Below are 17474 nucleotides of genomic sequence, written 5' to 3' on the forward strand. Positions count from 1 at the left end.
ATTATACGTTTCAGTGTGGTGTAAATGTATTGTGAAAGTAACAAACAGAATAATTGAGTGGAATGAACATTCTAAAAAGATGGAGGCAAAGAAAGAGCTCTACAGAGCAAATATAAGTAGAATACAAATTGGCACAGTGCCAGACCCTCATTTACATCTGATTTCTTGGTTGCAATCTTTAAAAAGCAATTTTTTTTTTTTCAGTCATAGTGTAGGCACATGGATTCTCATAATCTGATTTTCCATTATCTGGTAATGACAGTATGGAAATTGTCTCAAATTCCTTATCCGTTCATATATGTTAAAAATATTTAATGAATAAATTGCTGCATGCATCCATACATAGGCATATACATGGCCTGCAGCATATATATGTACGAGTGTGAACTATATAGTGCTATAAAATATGAAACCACATGTATAATAAGAAGTATTTGTATGCACAGAAGGAGAGAATTGTCATGTAAATGAAAACGTCAGGCAGAAAATACGATTCACTTGTAGGAACAGTTCCATTTGTGGAAGGGGGAAAGTTTTGGGTTTACTCTGTCCTTTATGTCTGTCATGTAATTGCAGTTAGTAAGTATACTGTACAGAGCTGTTTCTGGTAAGACTTTTTGTAGACACATTGTCACACGCTGTTAACTTTTTCAGATGGTGACAAGGAAGAGGAGACTACCTTTGATTTACTTCAAGTCAGTAACATAAACCGAAAAACAATTGGAGCAAAGGTGTTCCGGGGCCCAGACCCCACTGTGCCAGCATATCGTTTCATTCGGTTTGACCACATACCTCCATGTAGACCGGAGAAACTCAAAAAGATCTTAAAACTAATACGGCAGAATGAGGGCTTTATCCTTTCAGCCACCCTGAGGCAGGACAGGCAATCTAGAGGCACTATCCTTGCTTTAGAGGGTCCTGGCACCAGTGAGAGGCAGTTTGAGATCATTTCCAATGGCCGGGCCAACACCCTGGACCTTATCTACTGGGTGGATGGCTTCCAGAACGTGATTTCCCTGGAAGACGTGGACCTTGCTGACTCACAGTGGAAGAACCTCACCGTGCAGATAACGGGGGAGAACTACAACCTCTATGTTGGCTGTGACCTTATTGACAGCTTCATCCTGGAGGAGCCTTTCTATGAGCAGCTGAAAGCAGAGAGCAGCAGGCTGTACGTGGTGAAAGGGTCCACTCGGGAGAATCATTTCCGGGTAGGTGACCTGCAGAACCTTGGGTCTCTCATATGGTAAGAAGGTAACTGCAGGTAATTTGGGAAGATGCAGTTAGGTGCAATTTTGCTGTCCCAATATCTCCTGGATTTGATAAGGTCACAGGTCTTCCCAAGCAGAGTGTGCTTTTAATTGTAGGATCTGTGTTGTGTGATTTTGGGGCTCCTGAAAGCAAAGGCCTTTCAAGTAAACCCAGAAAAAGTGTGCAAAACCAGTTTTTGAGTTTCTTGTGCAACCATCCATTTTCTCTTCCAGATGTAAGACTTCTAGAGATGTTGGGTTTTTCTGGTGACTTGTAGAATTTTTTTCAAATTTCTTGAAGAGCTATTTTTACATTGACATATATCTATTCAAATCATGAGAGCATGTCAATATTTTTATTTTTTATCTGAAAGAAGAAAAACAGAATTTAATGGGGATGAGGCATGTGGTGTTGGTCCACCCTGTAACAGAACATCCTGGTTTGCCCTTTTGAATATTTCTTTTCAATTTGAATTAAAAGAATGAAAATTACCTTCTGCCTCATGTAATCTAGTGATGTGATCTGGCCCAACTGCTTTAAGGATAGCTCCTTTTTGGTCACAGCTGGAATCAGACTTGAACTCATCACTCCAAAAATTCCACAAAGCCCTTTCTTTCTCATCATGTTGTGCCATCTAGTTTTCACCCAGCAGCTGACATGCTGGAGTTTGGCTCCATGGGATGACCAGCTTTGGCAGGGACTTCAGAAGTTCTTGCCCGCAGCCTCTCCATTCCTGCCTCCATGACTTAAGTTACTCCACCAGTAGTGCTCATACAACTGGTTCTGAAGCTGTAACATTGAGTGGCTCACTGAAACAATCTGTTTTTTAATTACTTTCTTTTCTTTGAGTTTTTTCTACTTCCCAAGAGAAATAGATACTAGTCTGGTTTTAAGAGTGTTGTCTCAGAGTAGTGTCAGCACAATTGAGGAGGGAGTGAACTATATAGTCCATGGGAATGACTGACTAAGGATGGAAGTGGGATGGTGCAGGAAAGTTGGCTTTTACCCTATGACAAATCTAAAATTAACTGTGAAGATGGACATTTGAGCTTGTGGCAGATTAATATCTTTTATTATGATATGTTTTAGAACATATCTGGCTTTGTGGCTTATAATACTGAAATTGTATATAACAAAGCTATAACTATTTTTTTCTGTGGGTCAGGTTTAATGCCTTGTAGATTGTTTTTTATGTACATGCTTATGTCTGAATCCAGTCAGTAGCATGGAATTGAGACAGGTCAGTTATTAGCTACTCAAAAATTGATCTTGCGGCTTTTAATTTCTTTTTAAAATTATTATTACAGGGCCTTTTGCAAAATATTCGGTTAATCTTTGATACTTCAATAGAGGATGTTCTACGTAAGAAAGGATGCCAGAGAAGCCAGTCAAGTAAGGCTTTTGTTATCTTGTTAATACTGTTCAGTTGAATCTGGAAATCGGAAATGTCGGTCATGAAATATTATCCTAAAACCATGCAACATATCCCTTTGAAATAAGAAAAAGAATGAGTTGCTTTTTGGTGGTAATGGTAACTTACCTGTTTTTATGATGTCATTTCTACTCTCTAGCCTATTATTTTAGTTCCGTTACTTAGGTTCATAACTCTGAGCCTCTGTTTTTAAGTTGGAAAAAAAAAGTGTTGAGAAAGAAATTAGCAGAAATGGAAGAAAAAAAAGCACATGTAGGAAAATACATATTTTCATACATGAGTTTTCTGCAAATCCTTTGCAAATGAGACAGGTAGTGTTGGTTCCGAATTCTGTTGCCAACTGTCAATGGGCCCATGAACCAGTCTGCCTTTCTTAAAGACACTGAGTTCCTTGGCAATACCTTTGACTGAAAGAGGCTTTGGGTTTGACTCCCAAAGTATTGTTAATTGAAACAACCTCAGCAAAATAAGAAATCAAAGGAAGAGATATGGAAAGCATGTATGTTATGGGCTGGCTTGCATTCTTGTTAGTCCAGTTCATGCTTAGCCCGCCAGGAGGAGAGCACTGTGCACTCTGTGTAGGAGTGTAGTGGATTCCCCATAAAAGAATTAGGATTATTTGTCAAATACATGCTAAGGTTTTGTACTCAAGCTCATAGAAGGTGCTGACTGTTATACTTGCTAGTGCTTGTAGCAACAAGAGCTTAGTCAAGAATCAGAACCAGCTCAATCTGTCGGAGGAATGTTGTGAGTGTACAAGGCAGGACTTCAGGGTTTTGTTTGAGACTCCTGCCACCTGGAATGCCATTATTTCTGTTACTTTGCTAAAATACATGGCATATAGAAAATCAGTTAAGCACATTGAACTCAATTTATTTCCTTGCTTATTCAAAACCCAGAAATTGAACCATAGCAGATCTTGACTTCTTCAAAGGAGTACTAAATGTTTTGAAATATCACCAAATAGAAATGGGATGTTACTGTACCTCTACTATGAAGAGGAAACCAATAGGAACCTAAAGGAATAACTGAATTCTTCATGCTAATACATAACTTAAGAGGAATTCTTGCACTGCTAACCAACAGATAATATTTTCTTAATGTGTTTTTATCACATCTGTTAATTGCCAAATTTTCAGTTCTATAAATTATACAGATTTGGATTTTTTTGTTTTATCTTTCCTGGGAAGTATTTAGTAAATAATTCAATTTGAAGTATTTTTTCTTTTGATTTGCAACACCAAGAGAACACTACAGGATGGAAATTGCTTGTGCAGTAGCAGAAAGGAACTAATGACACAATGAGGCCATCAAAATTACTTGAGAGGTTTTTTTATGTGCATATCAGGTTCTGATATTGCCTATCCAGCTTAATTACGTACTCACAGAATGGGTCAAGTTGAAAAGGACCACAGGGCGCCATCACTGTAACCTCCCTGCTCAAGGAGGGTCATCCAAGAGCACATGCCACAGGATTGTGTCCAGATGATTCTTGAATATCTCCAGTGAGGAAGACTCCACAATCTCTCTGGGCAACTGTTCCAGTGCTTTATCACCCACACAGTGAAGAAGTTCCTCCTATACAGATGAAACTTCTGTATGAATGAATCAGTTTCTGCTCATTGCCTCTTGTGAACAGAGCCTGGCTCCATCCTCTTTAGATATTTATACACCTTGATGAGGTCCCCTTTCAGCTGTCTCTCCTTGAGGTTACATAGGCCCAGCACCTTCAGCCTTTCCTCATAAGAGGTAGGCTCCAATCCCTTTTAATTAATTTTGTAGTCTGTGGCTGGACTCCAATCCATGAGCTCCATATCTTTCTTGTACTGAGGAACCTAGAGTTGGACATGGCACTCCAGATGTGGTTGAGGATGAGGACAGGGGCAGGCACTCCAGATGTGGCTGAGGATGAGGAGAGGGGCAGAATGGTTCTTCTCTGCCCATCTCTCCAGCCTGTTGAGGTCCTTCTGAAGGTTTGCACAGCCCTTTGGATTTTGGTAACTCCTCCCAGTTTTGTGTCATCAGTGAACTTGCTGAGGAGGCACCTGTCCCTTCATCCAAATCATTGATGGATGGTTTAAAACAATACTGGGCCTGGTATTGAAACCTGGGGGGAGGCTGCTAATGACAATTACCACATTTTAAAAGCCATGAATGATGTTACTGAGCACAAGATCTTTTCTCATTTTGATGGCTCACTCTTTTAATTGAAGTACAGGCATTAAGATGACATATTTGTGTGTTAATGTCCCATGACAACAAGGCTGATGTTGCCAATGAAGTTCCCTCAGCCCTAAGGACACAAAAGGAGATAGGACTGTGTCTTCCCAATGTGTCTTTGAGCCCAGTATGGGAATGTGATATATGGTGAAATGGTGGCTTGGGAATGCTGTTTGGTTGAGGATGGGAAAGTATGTCTGTAGTGAGGTGGCTGCAAATCCTTTGGGCAGGATTTGTACACTGCACTGGATAGGAAAGATGACAAAAACATACCTAAATAGGCACATCAATAAAATCCCTTGTTGAGGTATATCAACAGAATGATATTTGCATATGTGAGGGGATCCACATTTTGCTCTTCTGGTTTCTCATTTTAATCATCTGGTCCTTAGGAAATTAGCAGGAAGCCAGCAGCAGAGACCTGATTTCCCAGTGATCCCCAGGCATCTTCTTTCAGTCACTGCCAAGTACCAGTAGGAAGTGAGGATTTAGTTCTTCTAACATAGTTTTGGTTTATGTTTCCTGCTGAGATTGCAACTTTATTAATGTCCTCAGAATGTTCCGGTCAAGGCACACTCCACGTTGGCTTGAAAAATATGAAATTAATGATCTGAGAAGTGCAGTGGGGGGATCTGAAAAATCTAGTGTTTCAATGTGGTAGGAAAATTGCATTCCTTCCAGGGAATCAAAAAGCAGCTGAAATAAACTGTTATGACACAGAGAGGTCTGATCTGCTATGTGGTTTTCTTCCATCCTGTAAATGAGGCCGGACAATTGCTTCAACTTTGGAAAACTGCGAACAATTTTTTGTAAACCTTGGCTAGTGGCATATGTTTCATAGCTAATTTAAAAGCACATCAAGCCAATTATTTTAAGTTTGGTTGAGAAGTAATCACTTAATGTCATATTGTGGGTTGGTTCTTTTTTTTTATTTTTAGCCTTTCAAATGAATGAAGAATACTTTGCTCCTGTTTTCATTTCCTTTTATATTTATATATAACACTTTACATTGCTTGGTACATCATCAAATTAAGCCCTTAACATTTCTGAATCTTCGCCACCTTTGGTGATTTGTCAACACTTAATGGTATTGGGGTTTTGACACTTATGTTTTATGGCACATGTTCCTGTGCTTGTTTCTTCTTTTTATATTGCTATATCATTTGCTTGTCTTTTCTCTTTGGTAACCTTGAACTATTCCAATGTCAGTAAATCTGGAAAATAAGGCTTTATTAAGAGATAGGGAAGTATAGATTGCTGTCTAGCTGATGCAAATTTTATCATGGAGTCCTTAAAGAAAGCATGCATGGAATTCTTAAGATACTTACCTGATGGAGATTTAAATGCTTGACTTCTGTTAAGCATTTAAATAGACTAGGCAGCATAGACTGTTTTATTAATTATGTGCTTTTTTTATTATTAATTAAAATCATGCTTTCTGTTATGTTATTTTGCAGGTATTTACTCTAGACAGGAATATCTTTTAAAATTGTATTAAACTGTGTCCAGTTCTCCCTGCATACAAAGTTCTGTCTTAATTACCATCTGCCTTTTGGAGAATTGTTTGGAGTGGCAAATCAAATAATCTGTCTGATCTTAGCTTGACCTCCATTTCACTTCAGAATGAAACTATTGTTACAAAAGCTCCTCTGAGGCTAGCACTGGGCAGTGCAATATAGAGCAGCCCAAAGTCTGGTATGCATTGCATGATGGTCCGAATTTGACCCAACCATGGAATTTATGGACAGAATAAGGACAATGACTTTATACATGAAACTCTTTCTCCTGCCTTTTTCTCTGTCTTGAGGAAATGTGATAGGTCATGAAAAAATTGGAAACCTTTTTATGTCTGAGTGGATAAAATAGGTTTGCTTTTTTGATGCTGTGTCCTTTTGTTAGACTTCTTCATAAATGAATGTGTTGCAGTGCCAACAATTTTGAAGTGCGGGCCATGTGAGACATAGCTTGGCTCTTAATTTTGTAAAGGGAAAGCCTATAATTGGAACCAGCTGACATCTAACTCCTCTTTTATTCTTGGGTATAATAAGCATGAAGCTGTGCCAAAAAAGATGTGTTTAAACCCTACCCATGGGTGCCGATCTGTGATTTCAGCAGGAATCTGTAATCTGTGGGAGAGCTTTGTATATGCTGCTCTTCTCTTTCCTTCTCTTGCTACCAGCTGAAGTGAACACCATCAATGAGAGCACTGAAATCCTTCACTTGAGCCCCGCAGTCACAACTGAGTACGTGGGTGAGAAGCCAGAGAAGGCCGAGTTCTGCGACCGTTCCTGCGAGGAGCTGGGATCCATGTTCACAGAACTCACCGGCCTGCGCATCGTGGTCAACAACCTGGCTGATAACCTCCAAAAAGTGGTAGGTACCTGCAAGTCTGCAGAACTGACTGAGGTCTGCTGTGCAGTGCTCTTTCCTTCCTTGTTTTATGCTGGGGTGTTTAATAGAGATTTCTGTATTACATATGGACACCTGTTAGTATATCTACATAATGTAAAGATGTCCTGTTTTCATTGAGACTAGTTTGGTAGTTCTTGAGTATAGCACTTTAATCAAGGCTTGGCTTTCACAGACCGGGTTTAAAAGAGCACACAAACACCTGCACTCTTACATGGGGGAAATACTTGCAATTTGAAAGCTAGCAGTCCCAACCTTGCTTGCATGCTGGTAAAGCCTTATTACCGTGTTTACATCATTTATGAATACATCAGTAAGTGGCTACATGGGATACCTAAACTGCAAATAAATGTATGGGATTTTCATAATTGAAGTATGGTGATGTTTTGCTGAAGTCTGCCCTTCTTTTTCTGAAGCAGCTAATTATTTCTGAGGGAATTTTATTTGTAATACCATATGTGTCAGGACTAAAATCTTCTCACCTAAAGATGAGCTGTACTAGAGGAAAGCAAAATGGCTAAGAACAGTTTTCCCTTAGTATTATGTGACTGTATTTGTACTGTTGCTAGAAGAATAGCTATGCAGGATGGAAATACTTAAGATCATTTGTCTTATGTACATAAATATGTAAAAATGCATTTTTTGACAGAAGAGTTAAGTCCAGTTATGTCTCAGTTTTGTGTATTTAAAATAGTTTGCTTATGAAATACACAATTTTTTTTTTTCATTAACTTTATCTTCTAGTCTGAAGAGAACCAAATTATGTGGGAACTGATTGGGCCTAACAAAACACTGAAGAACCAACCAGTTTGCTGGCAGGATGGCCGTGTCTTTGCAGATAATGAAAGCTGGATTGTGGATAGCTGTACCAAGTGCATTTGCCAGGTAAGGTTTTGGAAATGCTCTTCTCTGCAGAAATGGCGTTCCAGCCCAACTGTCCATGCCAGCTCATATTTCCTTAGAGCTTGGCTAGACTTAATGATGTTTATAAAAAGTAGTCCCTATGTTCTTGACAGAACAAATCAAAACATTTCCACACATGAAACTTCTCCACATGCCCACCTTCATTTACCTCTTTGTGAGCTAAATCAGTAAATTGATTTCTTTGCTTTTAGGATTCCAAAATTGTGTGCAATCAAATCACCTGCCCAGCAGTCTCCTGTGCTGATCCAGCTTTTGTTGAAGGTGAATGCTGTCCAGTCTGCTCTCACTGTGAGTATTTAGCTGAGGAGAAAGATGGCTCGTCTTTGGCATTGTTTAAAATTACTACTAATGTTTTTGAAAGCTCAAAACAAGTAAGATGTCAAGGCAGGCAAGATCAAATATAGAACTTGTATGTATGCAAAGATCATACAAACTAACTTGGGTGCTTGAAGTTACCCTCTGAAGGACTTGGTCTGTCTTCATTGATGCTATTTGTGTCTTAGAATTAAGATGATAACCTACTTAGAAACCTTGGGCATAAAATGTTAAAAGCATGCTTCACCCCTGTTATGTTTTATGTTTTTTGCCTATTCAGAGCATGGGCATATTCTTAAAATGTGCTCTTGATCATGTTCACCATTATGCAGCTTTCGAAGGTGGGGCCACATATCATCATACTGACCTATATTCTGAAGCCAAAGGAAGTTTGGACTCAGGTTTTGGCTCTGTTTGTTCTAGTGATAGGATGTTCTTCCTTCAAAGATCAGTGCTTCCTGCAAACATACTGCCCACAGGTTCATGAAGATCCAGGACTCTTATCTGAACTAATTATATTACACCATAATTCCATAATGTCAGTGGCAACTTGGGAAAGCAAAATTGGAAAGGGAGAAATCTAAATGTTAAAGTGCATACTCTGCAGAAAAAGAGATGAGAATATCTTCTAAATAGGATAATGGAGCAGCTCTCAAAGCTAAACACTTCTTACCTTTTGTTCTGCAGCTGATGACAGTGAGGAGGGCTGGTCACCATGGTCAGACTGGACAAAATGCTCAGTTACCTGTGGCTCTGGGACACAGATGCGGGGAAGGTCGTGTGATGTCACCAGGAGTGCTTGTACCGGCCCACACATCCAAACAAGGATGTGCAGCTTTAAGAAATGTGACCATCGCAGTGAGTAATAAATTTCTTCCTTTTTAAAAGCTGCTTTGGACATCTCAAAGCAAAACCAAGTTTAGTCAAGACAGTATATACTTGAGAAATCCTACATGCACTATTACAGTAGCTGTTATTAGATTCTTTGCCAATTTTCCCCTTTCAAATATTCCTCCCTTTCCTGACAATTTAATAGGTATGTACATTCTGGGTCCAGCTATATTAAAAGAAGAAGAGCGATCCTTTCTTTAACATTATGAACTGCAGTCTTTTGTTTGAACTCTGTTTGGAGACAACACTTAGTTTGTAAACATGATATGCAAGGCTGTGTTTATGTGTGCCATTCATTGATAGTTGGGCAATTCCATTAACGTAGGAATGTTTAGGAATACAGTAATCATGGAGGATTTCTGCACAATATCAAACTGCTTCTATATTTAAGGCACTTACAAGGATGTAACTCCGGAAGCGTAGTTAATGCTATTGCAAGTACCAGGCTAATATAGTACCTAAGGCGATATCTAGCATCTGAGACTGCTAGATGTCCAAATGTGCATTTGAATGAGTGTTTGCTTCATTGGAAAAGTTTATTTTTAAGTAAAATAGCTGACATAATTGTTAGTCATACATTGGTTACTGAAGTTACTGAGAAAGGTGTTCTTGAGTACCTGAGCTGTTATACTGGGCTTCATAAGTGAAATGGTGGGAAAGAGATAGGACACTCATCAGATGTGGTGAGAGGCTCATTAGAAGGCTAACCTCACAAGTGAGTGTGTTCCTCCTGCAGGTGGGCTGTTTGTTTGAGTTTTGGTCTTTTCTCTGGCAGTACGTCAAGATGGTGGCTGGAGTCATTGGTCTCCCTGGTCTTCCTGTTCAGTTACCTGTGGAGTGGGAAATATCACCCGCATCCGCCTGTGCAACTCTCCTATTCCCCAGATGGGTGGGAAAAACTGTGTGGGGAATGGGCGTGAAACAGAGAAGTGTGAGAAGGTTCCATGTCCAGGTAAGTCCACAGTCTGGAATAAAAATTAGCACAATAATGTTCCAGCTGAATTCCTTCTCTTTATTCAGATCTTAATGGCAGTGAATTTCTGTGATGGAAATTTTAGGATACAATTTTATCTTACGAGTGAAATAACACACAAGGGTGTTTTGAAAATGAAGACAACAATGCAGAGATTTTGTAAACCTACCAAGTTATAATTTGGCTTCAACCATGAAGAGTTTGAGAAATTTCCATTTTAGTGTTGTATCTCTGTATATCAAAAACATGCTCTTTCTTTCTAAAAGGAAGCTGTCTCTGTACTTGTTAGGAATAGACATAGAAACCCCTAGTAGTCAGCTTTCTTCAGTATTTGTGCCTGCATTTTTTTATACATTCTACAAAATTAATTGCTATCATAATTCTTTCTTATTTGTCTACACTTCTAAATCTTTTTTAGAGACCTTTCATTCCATACACTTACTTTCCTTTCATATAATTTTCCTCCTTTTTTTTGCTTTGCATACCCAGTGTGCATGACATGCTATTTTGAATTATTGGCCAAAAAATTCCTGTGAAGCAGTTGGGTATTTTTCATTTTTTTCTGAAATATTGCTGTCTCAGCGCAAACATCTGCCGTCGTCTTCCTATGTACATCGTGAGAAACTGTCTCTAGTTAAGGATCTGATGAAGAGGGGTAGTTGTCATTGGCACCAGATGTCCCCACATTATTGTCTTTATGCTCTTTTGCATATCTTAGTGAATGGCCAGTGGGGTCCTTGGTCTCCGTGGTCTGCCTGCACTGTTACCTGTGGAGGAGGAATTCGTGAGAGGTCTCGCCTCTGTAACAGTCCAGAGCCACAGTATGGGGGAAAGCCGTGTGTGGGAGATACCAAGCAACATGATATGTGCAATAAGAAGGATTGCCCAATTGGTTGGTATTCATTCTTTATTCAGTCTGAGTAATTATTATTGCTGTTACCTCTTCAAAGGGTAAATATGAAGTGACACTACAGGAATCTGCTAATTATACCTTTGTTTCAGTAGAGGACATTAAACTATTTTGAGTACTGTTTAGTGGAATTTTATATATATTCACAATACCAACTTTCTTGAACAAGTACACCTTTCTTAGGCAAGGGTTGAATATGCTGTAGTGTATTCAACTGGATGTAGCAATCTGTAATTTTTTTCATAGTAAATCAATAGTAGTCTTAAATGCACTTAATAACCCTAACTTTAGGGGGTTTGTAAGAGTCTGTTGCATCAAGTGTGATTTAAGCTAATGATCAGACAATACTTATTTCTTAAATGAACTTTTACATGCCTTTTATGCTCCTTACTTAATTTTCAGTTTTGTGTGTCTTTGCCAGATGGGTGTTTGTCAAATCCTTGCTTTCCTGGAGCAGAATGCAACAGTTACCCAGATGGGTCTTGGTCCTGTGGAGCATGCCCAGCAGGATACCTTGGCAATGGGACATTCTGTGAGGATCTTGATGAGGTATTGGCTTTTTGTTTACATCAGAAAATCACCATGAAAAATTCATTATTTGGGAGTTACACAGTCATCTTAATTGGTTTCTCCGTTTTCTTTTTTTACCTGCAGTGTATAGCTGTGTCAGATGTTTGCTTTAAAGTGAATCAGGTCCATCGCTGTGTGAACACAAATCCAGGTTTCCACTGCTTGCCATGTCCTCCACGCTATAAAGGAAGTCAGCCCTATGGAGTAGGGCTCGAAGTTGCCAGGACAGAGAAGCAAGTAAGTGATACTGAAGGGAATTTGATGGCTTTGAGTAATTCTCATCTGAAATATCTTTGAATGATGACATAAGATAAACTTGGGTTCCAGACAAAAATAGCCTGAAATAAATAACTGTTGTTTTGGAGTATTTTTATTGTAACAAAACACTGAATTTGGGATTGGCTTTTTTAAGGGTTTGATTTTCTTTAGACATCTGCACAGTTGTACCAAATGAGCTGAAAATTCCAGGAGAAAACATTTTCCTGCTTTGCACTCCTTTCTCTGAGGTTAACATAGCTGTTCTGGAGAGTGGAAACTGAAGAATTAGGATTGTTTTTTCATAAATATGATGCTGCTAGTGTCAGCATTATCAGACAAATGTTTGAAGTTCTCTCGCCCTAAATTCCATGGAGCCAAAGTTTATCTGTGGTGAAGGACAGCAGGAAGTAGTAGTGAGGTTGAAGACTGCGGTTTCCTAGAAAAGACAAAAATGTTCAAGTGGAAGTCATGATTTGCCTTCTGTGTTGCTGTTAAATCAATCTGTGGTTAGCTCAGCTTGTGAAATCTACATGTGAACTGTCTAAGATTCTCAAATACTGCTAATGAAAAATATAGTGAGAAGGAAGAGATAACAAAAACCTGTGTGAGGTGAACACAGGAATTCCTTAGGGTTTCTGATTTAAGAAAATAAGATGGTCCTTTTATACTGTCTGGCAGAACACTAAAGAAAAGAGGCGAGTACAATCTCCTTTCTGGTGCAGGTAGTTTCTGGGGTTTAATGACATCTTGAAGAAGGCAGATACAGTACTGAAATTGTTAACCACTTTAACTGCTTTTTAAATAATGTTCAATTTTTACTGTGCTCTGTTTTAATAATTTTCATTGTACATATTTGTTGGAGTTGTGAACTGACAAAGCAGTGTGATTTACTAACCACAGTCAAAACAAAGTTCCTGTCTTCAGACCTCTAAGTAACTGATCTGATTTTGACAAAGTTGAGGCGCCCACAGCTGGCTGTGATTATCAGGTTTCAGTGAATATGCTCCATCCTTTGTAGGTCTGTGAACCTGAGAATCCGTGCAAGGACAAGACACACAGCTGCCATAAGTCTGCAGAGTGCATCTATCTGGGCCATTTCAGTGATCCAATGTACAAATGTGAATGTAGGACTGGTTATGCTGGTGATGGACACATCTGTGGTGAGGATTCAGATTTGGATGGCTGGCCTAATAATAACTTGGTCTGTGCTGCTAATGCAACATATCACTGTGTGAAGGTAGGTGAAAAAGGTTGATAAAAATGCCATGTCTTACCAAAATGTTCACTTTTTCCTAAATGATTGTGAGTAACCCTTTTAATTCATGAAGCTGGTGGTTGCTTTCAGTAAGCTTTGACTGTTAGAGCATGCTGGTTTTCTAGGAGATGCTGTAAAATCTATATTAACTTAATCTGGTAAAATACAGTATGGGATTCTCAAAATTAAATCCAGAGTCCTCTGCTTTGGATTTCTTCCTGTTCAGAATACATGGACAATTGGGATGCTTGTGAATGGAGTTAGCACACTGAGCAAGAGTTGCCTAAAGCATGGGTGTGAAGCACACTGCTAGTGAGAACCAAGCAGGAATCTCAGGGCCCGGGGGGGTGTGAAATCCTACCTGCAGGGCTTGCAAAAAGACACAGGCAGCCATAGAAGGGCTAGAGTTCAAAATGCTGTCTTGAACTACCCTTCCTTTTAAAAAGTTAAGCAGACCACACACTGAAAACTGGATTCAGAGCCTGAGATACTTTTTAACAATGGGAGCCTAAGAGAGGAAGAATGTGACTCATTAGAGGAGTTCTTATTGCGAAGGCTCAAGGGGGCGGGGTGAAAGATTCAGCCTCTTTCACCCTTCAGAGGTGTGAAATCCCAGCTCTCACCCTCCAAGGGGAATGACCTGACCATTGGCTCTACTCCTGGCAAATGGGACTTGTCCAATCTTGCTGTATAGCTGTTCTGTTGTAGCAAACAAACATTACTACAGCAATGAGAAAACAGCATCAGGGAGTCTAAAAATGGTGCATGTAGATTTAGTAGGCTATGTCCACATGGTATGTTCTTTGGGACCTGGTTCTGTGCTCATCTGAAGCACGCACTATATCCTTCTTGGTTTCATGGCCTGAGGTTCTTTCCAGTGGGAATTGCTCAAAAATGGTGAGCCTCCTTGTAGGTCTTAGGCTGATGCTGTATGAAACCAGGCTAAAAGTTGTTCTACTAGTTTAACAATGGCTCAGATAGCTGAAGGATGAAGGCACCCCCTGATAGGCAGTTCCCTGGATCCTATTTCTGACTGGTGGCCTTGCTGAGGGCTGAATGACAGGCACAATACAGAGGGACACACAGTGTTTGCAGCAGCAGGTTAAGCAACTGGGATGGAGGAGTTTTGTCAGAGTACAAGGCATATGCAAGTGTTCAGTTTTAAATGCTTACCTATGGGACCTCTGACAACACTGGATTACCTGTATATGTTCACTAGGCAGATGCTCAAGTACTTGGCTGATCAGTCATGGCTGTAAGGGCAAGCTTTCTCTTCTGAGGTTTTGAAAAGAAAACCCTCTTTTGGGGGCTCCTTTTCCCACACCTGAAATATTTTTGCTTCTTTTTCTTTCTCTGTGTTAAAGTAATCTACCTATAAGTCTTCTTGAAGTTCTAGCACTAAAACTTCTGCTTAAAAATATGAGAAAAGAAATGCAAAAATGGCTGAACTCTAGACTACTGTAGTGGTTAAAACATACTGACCAAGAGACTGGGAAAGTTTGAAATCAGGCTGTTTGGGAGAATAAGTTACTCAAGGGAATCTGGGCTCTATCAGCCAGAGTGTTTCAGATATTGATGGAAATTTGGCTTCAGATGTTGGTCTTTTCATCTGTAATTGATATCTGTTAATTGTGGATTAGGTGTTGCAGTTAATACATATTTTGTTCAGTTCCTGTCATCAGAATTTTCACATGTTCACTCATGATGTAACACAAAGCTAGTTTTGGTTAAACAACATGCTGAACCCATTCAGAAAAAATGTGTTTCCAAAGACTGTTTCATGTTTTGTGTAGTATGTGTTGATCTAATAGACACAAGTACTTCATTTAAGGGGACCTCTCCACCCACCCAAAAAAAAAAAAAAAAAGCCTTAAAAATGCCTCAGATTTTCTGGCCCTTATAGTCTTTACAAAATATCCTAGTTGAGTCATTTGATTTTAAAAAGCCTGTTTCCTTGAGCTGATAATGACTGAAAATTAACTCACTCCTGTGAATAATTTCTTTCATTGTTTCAATTTTTTTTTTAATCACTGGTAAATAGTGTTGAGGTGGATAGTCAAGACTCTTCACAGGTATTTGGTAAAATTTTTGGGGATTTAGGATTTGATATTTATCACAATATTTCCAGTTCTCTTTTTCTTAAATTGCCTGTACTATTAGAACCACTGAGATTGAAAACCTGCTACTATAATATTAATTTTTTGGAGTATGTGTTACAAAAGAGATATTTCTGCACTCATTTGACAGATTCAGATTTGAGTGAGGTAGATCTGGGTTGTAAGTAAAAATGAGAATAACGAAGTGTTTTTTCATAGATGTATTTATGCATAGCAAGTGGTAGAATTGCAATCCATTTTAGGTGATTTTAGCATTTTTTAAAAAAATGCACGTTAAGTTTGGCAAGCTATTTTATTTTTCAGTGAAGTTAAGAATTGTTAGTTGAAATAATCATTCTGTACAAAGCTGTGATACAAAAAAAAAAAAAAAAGAAATGTTTGCCTATTGCTTTTACAGCCAAGGCAGTGCAAAGGTACTGTTTTGCAGAACAGTATAAAGACAAGTTTTTCAAAATCCTTTCTTAGAGTGTTCCCCTTCATTGTTGTGTAGTACTTTCCATTGCTGTGTAGTAACTTTCCATATGAGCAGCTGTTTCTGAAGATCTTCCCTTGGCTTTTTTTTTTTTATTTTTCTGGCAACAAAACCTGGCCATTTTTTATGTAGTCTTCAAACATATCTCATGAATTGTCTATAAAAAGTTGTTGTAAGAGTGCATGTCTGTGCGTGTGGTGTGTTTGTTCTCTGCTAGTTCCCTCACAATTTTACTAGAAACGTCACTTTAATAGCAGCTGGGAAATAGAATGATTTGCAGCTGCATTTCACTTACTTTACAGTATAAAAGCAGCAAATGAATACTACCTTTGGCAACAAAAAAACAGGCACTTTAAAAAGTACTTTGCTGATTGTTCTTGTCTTATAGTCTCTAGTGTACCATTATCTATTCTTCTGCCCAGGCAAGTTATTCTGACATAATGTAAACATAACTTATTGATTATTTCTTTTGACCAGGATAACTGCCCCCTTCTGCCTAACTCTGGCCAAGAAGACTTTGATAAGGATGGCAAAGGAGATGCCTGTGATGAGGATGATGACAATGACGGTGTCGAAGATGACAAAGTAAGACATGTATCTGTCTGCAGTATGCTTGACCTAAACATCTGATTTTAAGGAAGATGTTACACAATAGATGTGAATTTTATTGTTCAGAGCTACAGCTGAGTTAGTCTGCAATTCCTTCCCTGAATGATGTGCAGTGCAGAGTAAAGCTGTGTTGAGTCAAAGGAGAGTAGCACTGTTGAGAGCAAAGCAGTCAGGGAAACCCCAGGAACTATGTTCTCTGTATCAATTTAGAATTCAGTTATGTATGTGAAAACAGCTTAATGAAAAGTGGTATTGGATTTTTTTATATTGTAATGGGAGAATGAAAATTCTACTGTATTTGAAAAGCTAGTAAATATTATATATATGGTGGGTTTTTTTTTTATTCATTGTAACTTGTTTCTAAAGCAACTGTAAACACAGCCACTATCAAAGGAAAATGATGGGAGGAAAATAGCCTGGTTCATACTTTCCCTCAGATCTGCCCAGAAGGCAAGTTCATTTACCTGCAGAGCCTAAAAGATAGCCACTAAGTCTAAAACAGTTGCCTTGTACATTCAATAAAATGATAAAAGCACTTTGAGAGTTTGCTTCACCCTGACTTTTCAGAACATGTTTAGGGTGAGTGAATTGGTATTAGAATTTTACTGTTCCTCTTTGTTCCCTTCAGAAGGAACCTAAATGCTCTAGAGCTTCAGATAGTTAAGTTGGGTAAGAGCTGTGTTCGTTTTGTCTCTATTTGGGAAACTTAAAAAAACTCCAAAAATCATTTGATATGGTTTACTGTGTGTATTTTTAAAAATTGTAGATAGAAATGGTTTTATGAACAACATATGATTTTGACTTGCCTCTATATGTTGCCCTTGAATACATGAAATGTGTTTCTGGGGAATTTAAAATACTTTGCTAA

The 17474-nt window shown here is 38.7% G+C and overlaps 1 protein-coding gene across 1 annotated transcript in view; it reads left to right on the forward strand.

Annotated features, from left to right (window-relative positions):
• THBS2 (thrombospondin 2) overlaps window positions 1–17474 on the forward strand; it is a 31433-nt gene that overhangs the window by 310 nt on the left and 13649 nt on the right. Inside the window, exons 2-13 of the mRNA XM_066315797.1 lie at window positions 655–1211; window positions 2559–2643; window positions 7083–7276; window positions 8057–8197; window positions 8428–8524; window positions 9239–9409; window positions 10218–10394; window positions 11134–11307; window positions 11747–11874; window positions 11980–12132; window positions 13172–13390; window positions 16475–16582. Coding sequence (XP_066171894.1) covers window positions 655–1211; window positions 2559–2643; window positions 7083–7276; window positions 8057–8197; window positions 8428–8524; window positions 9239–9409; window positions 10218–10394; window positions 11134–11307; window positions 11747–11874; window positions 11980–12132; window positions 13172–13390; window positions 16475–16582 — 2204 coding nt within the window. The remainder of the gene's footprint in view (window positions 1–654; window positions 1212–2558; window positions 2644–7082; window positions 7277–8056; window positions 8198–8427; window positions 8525–9238; window positions 9410–10217; window positions 10395–11133; window positions 11308–11746; window positions 11875–11979; window positions 12133–13171; window positions 13391–16474; window positions 16583–17474) is intronic.

This window comes from Sylvia atricapilla, chromosome 3 (assembly GCF_009819655.1).
Source record: "Sylvia atricapilla isolate bSylAtr1 chromosome 3, bSylAtr1.pri, whole genome shotgun sequence".
Taxonomy (NCBI): Eukaryota; Metazoa; Chordata; class Aves; order Passeriformes; family Sylviidae; genus Sylvia; species Sylvia atricapilla.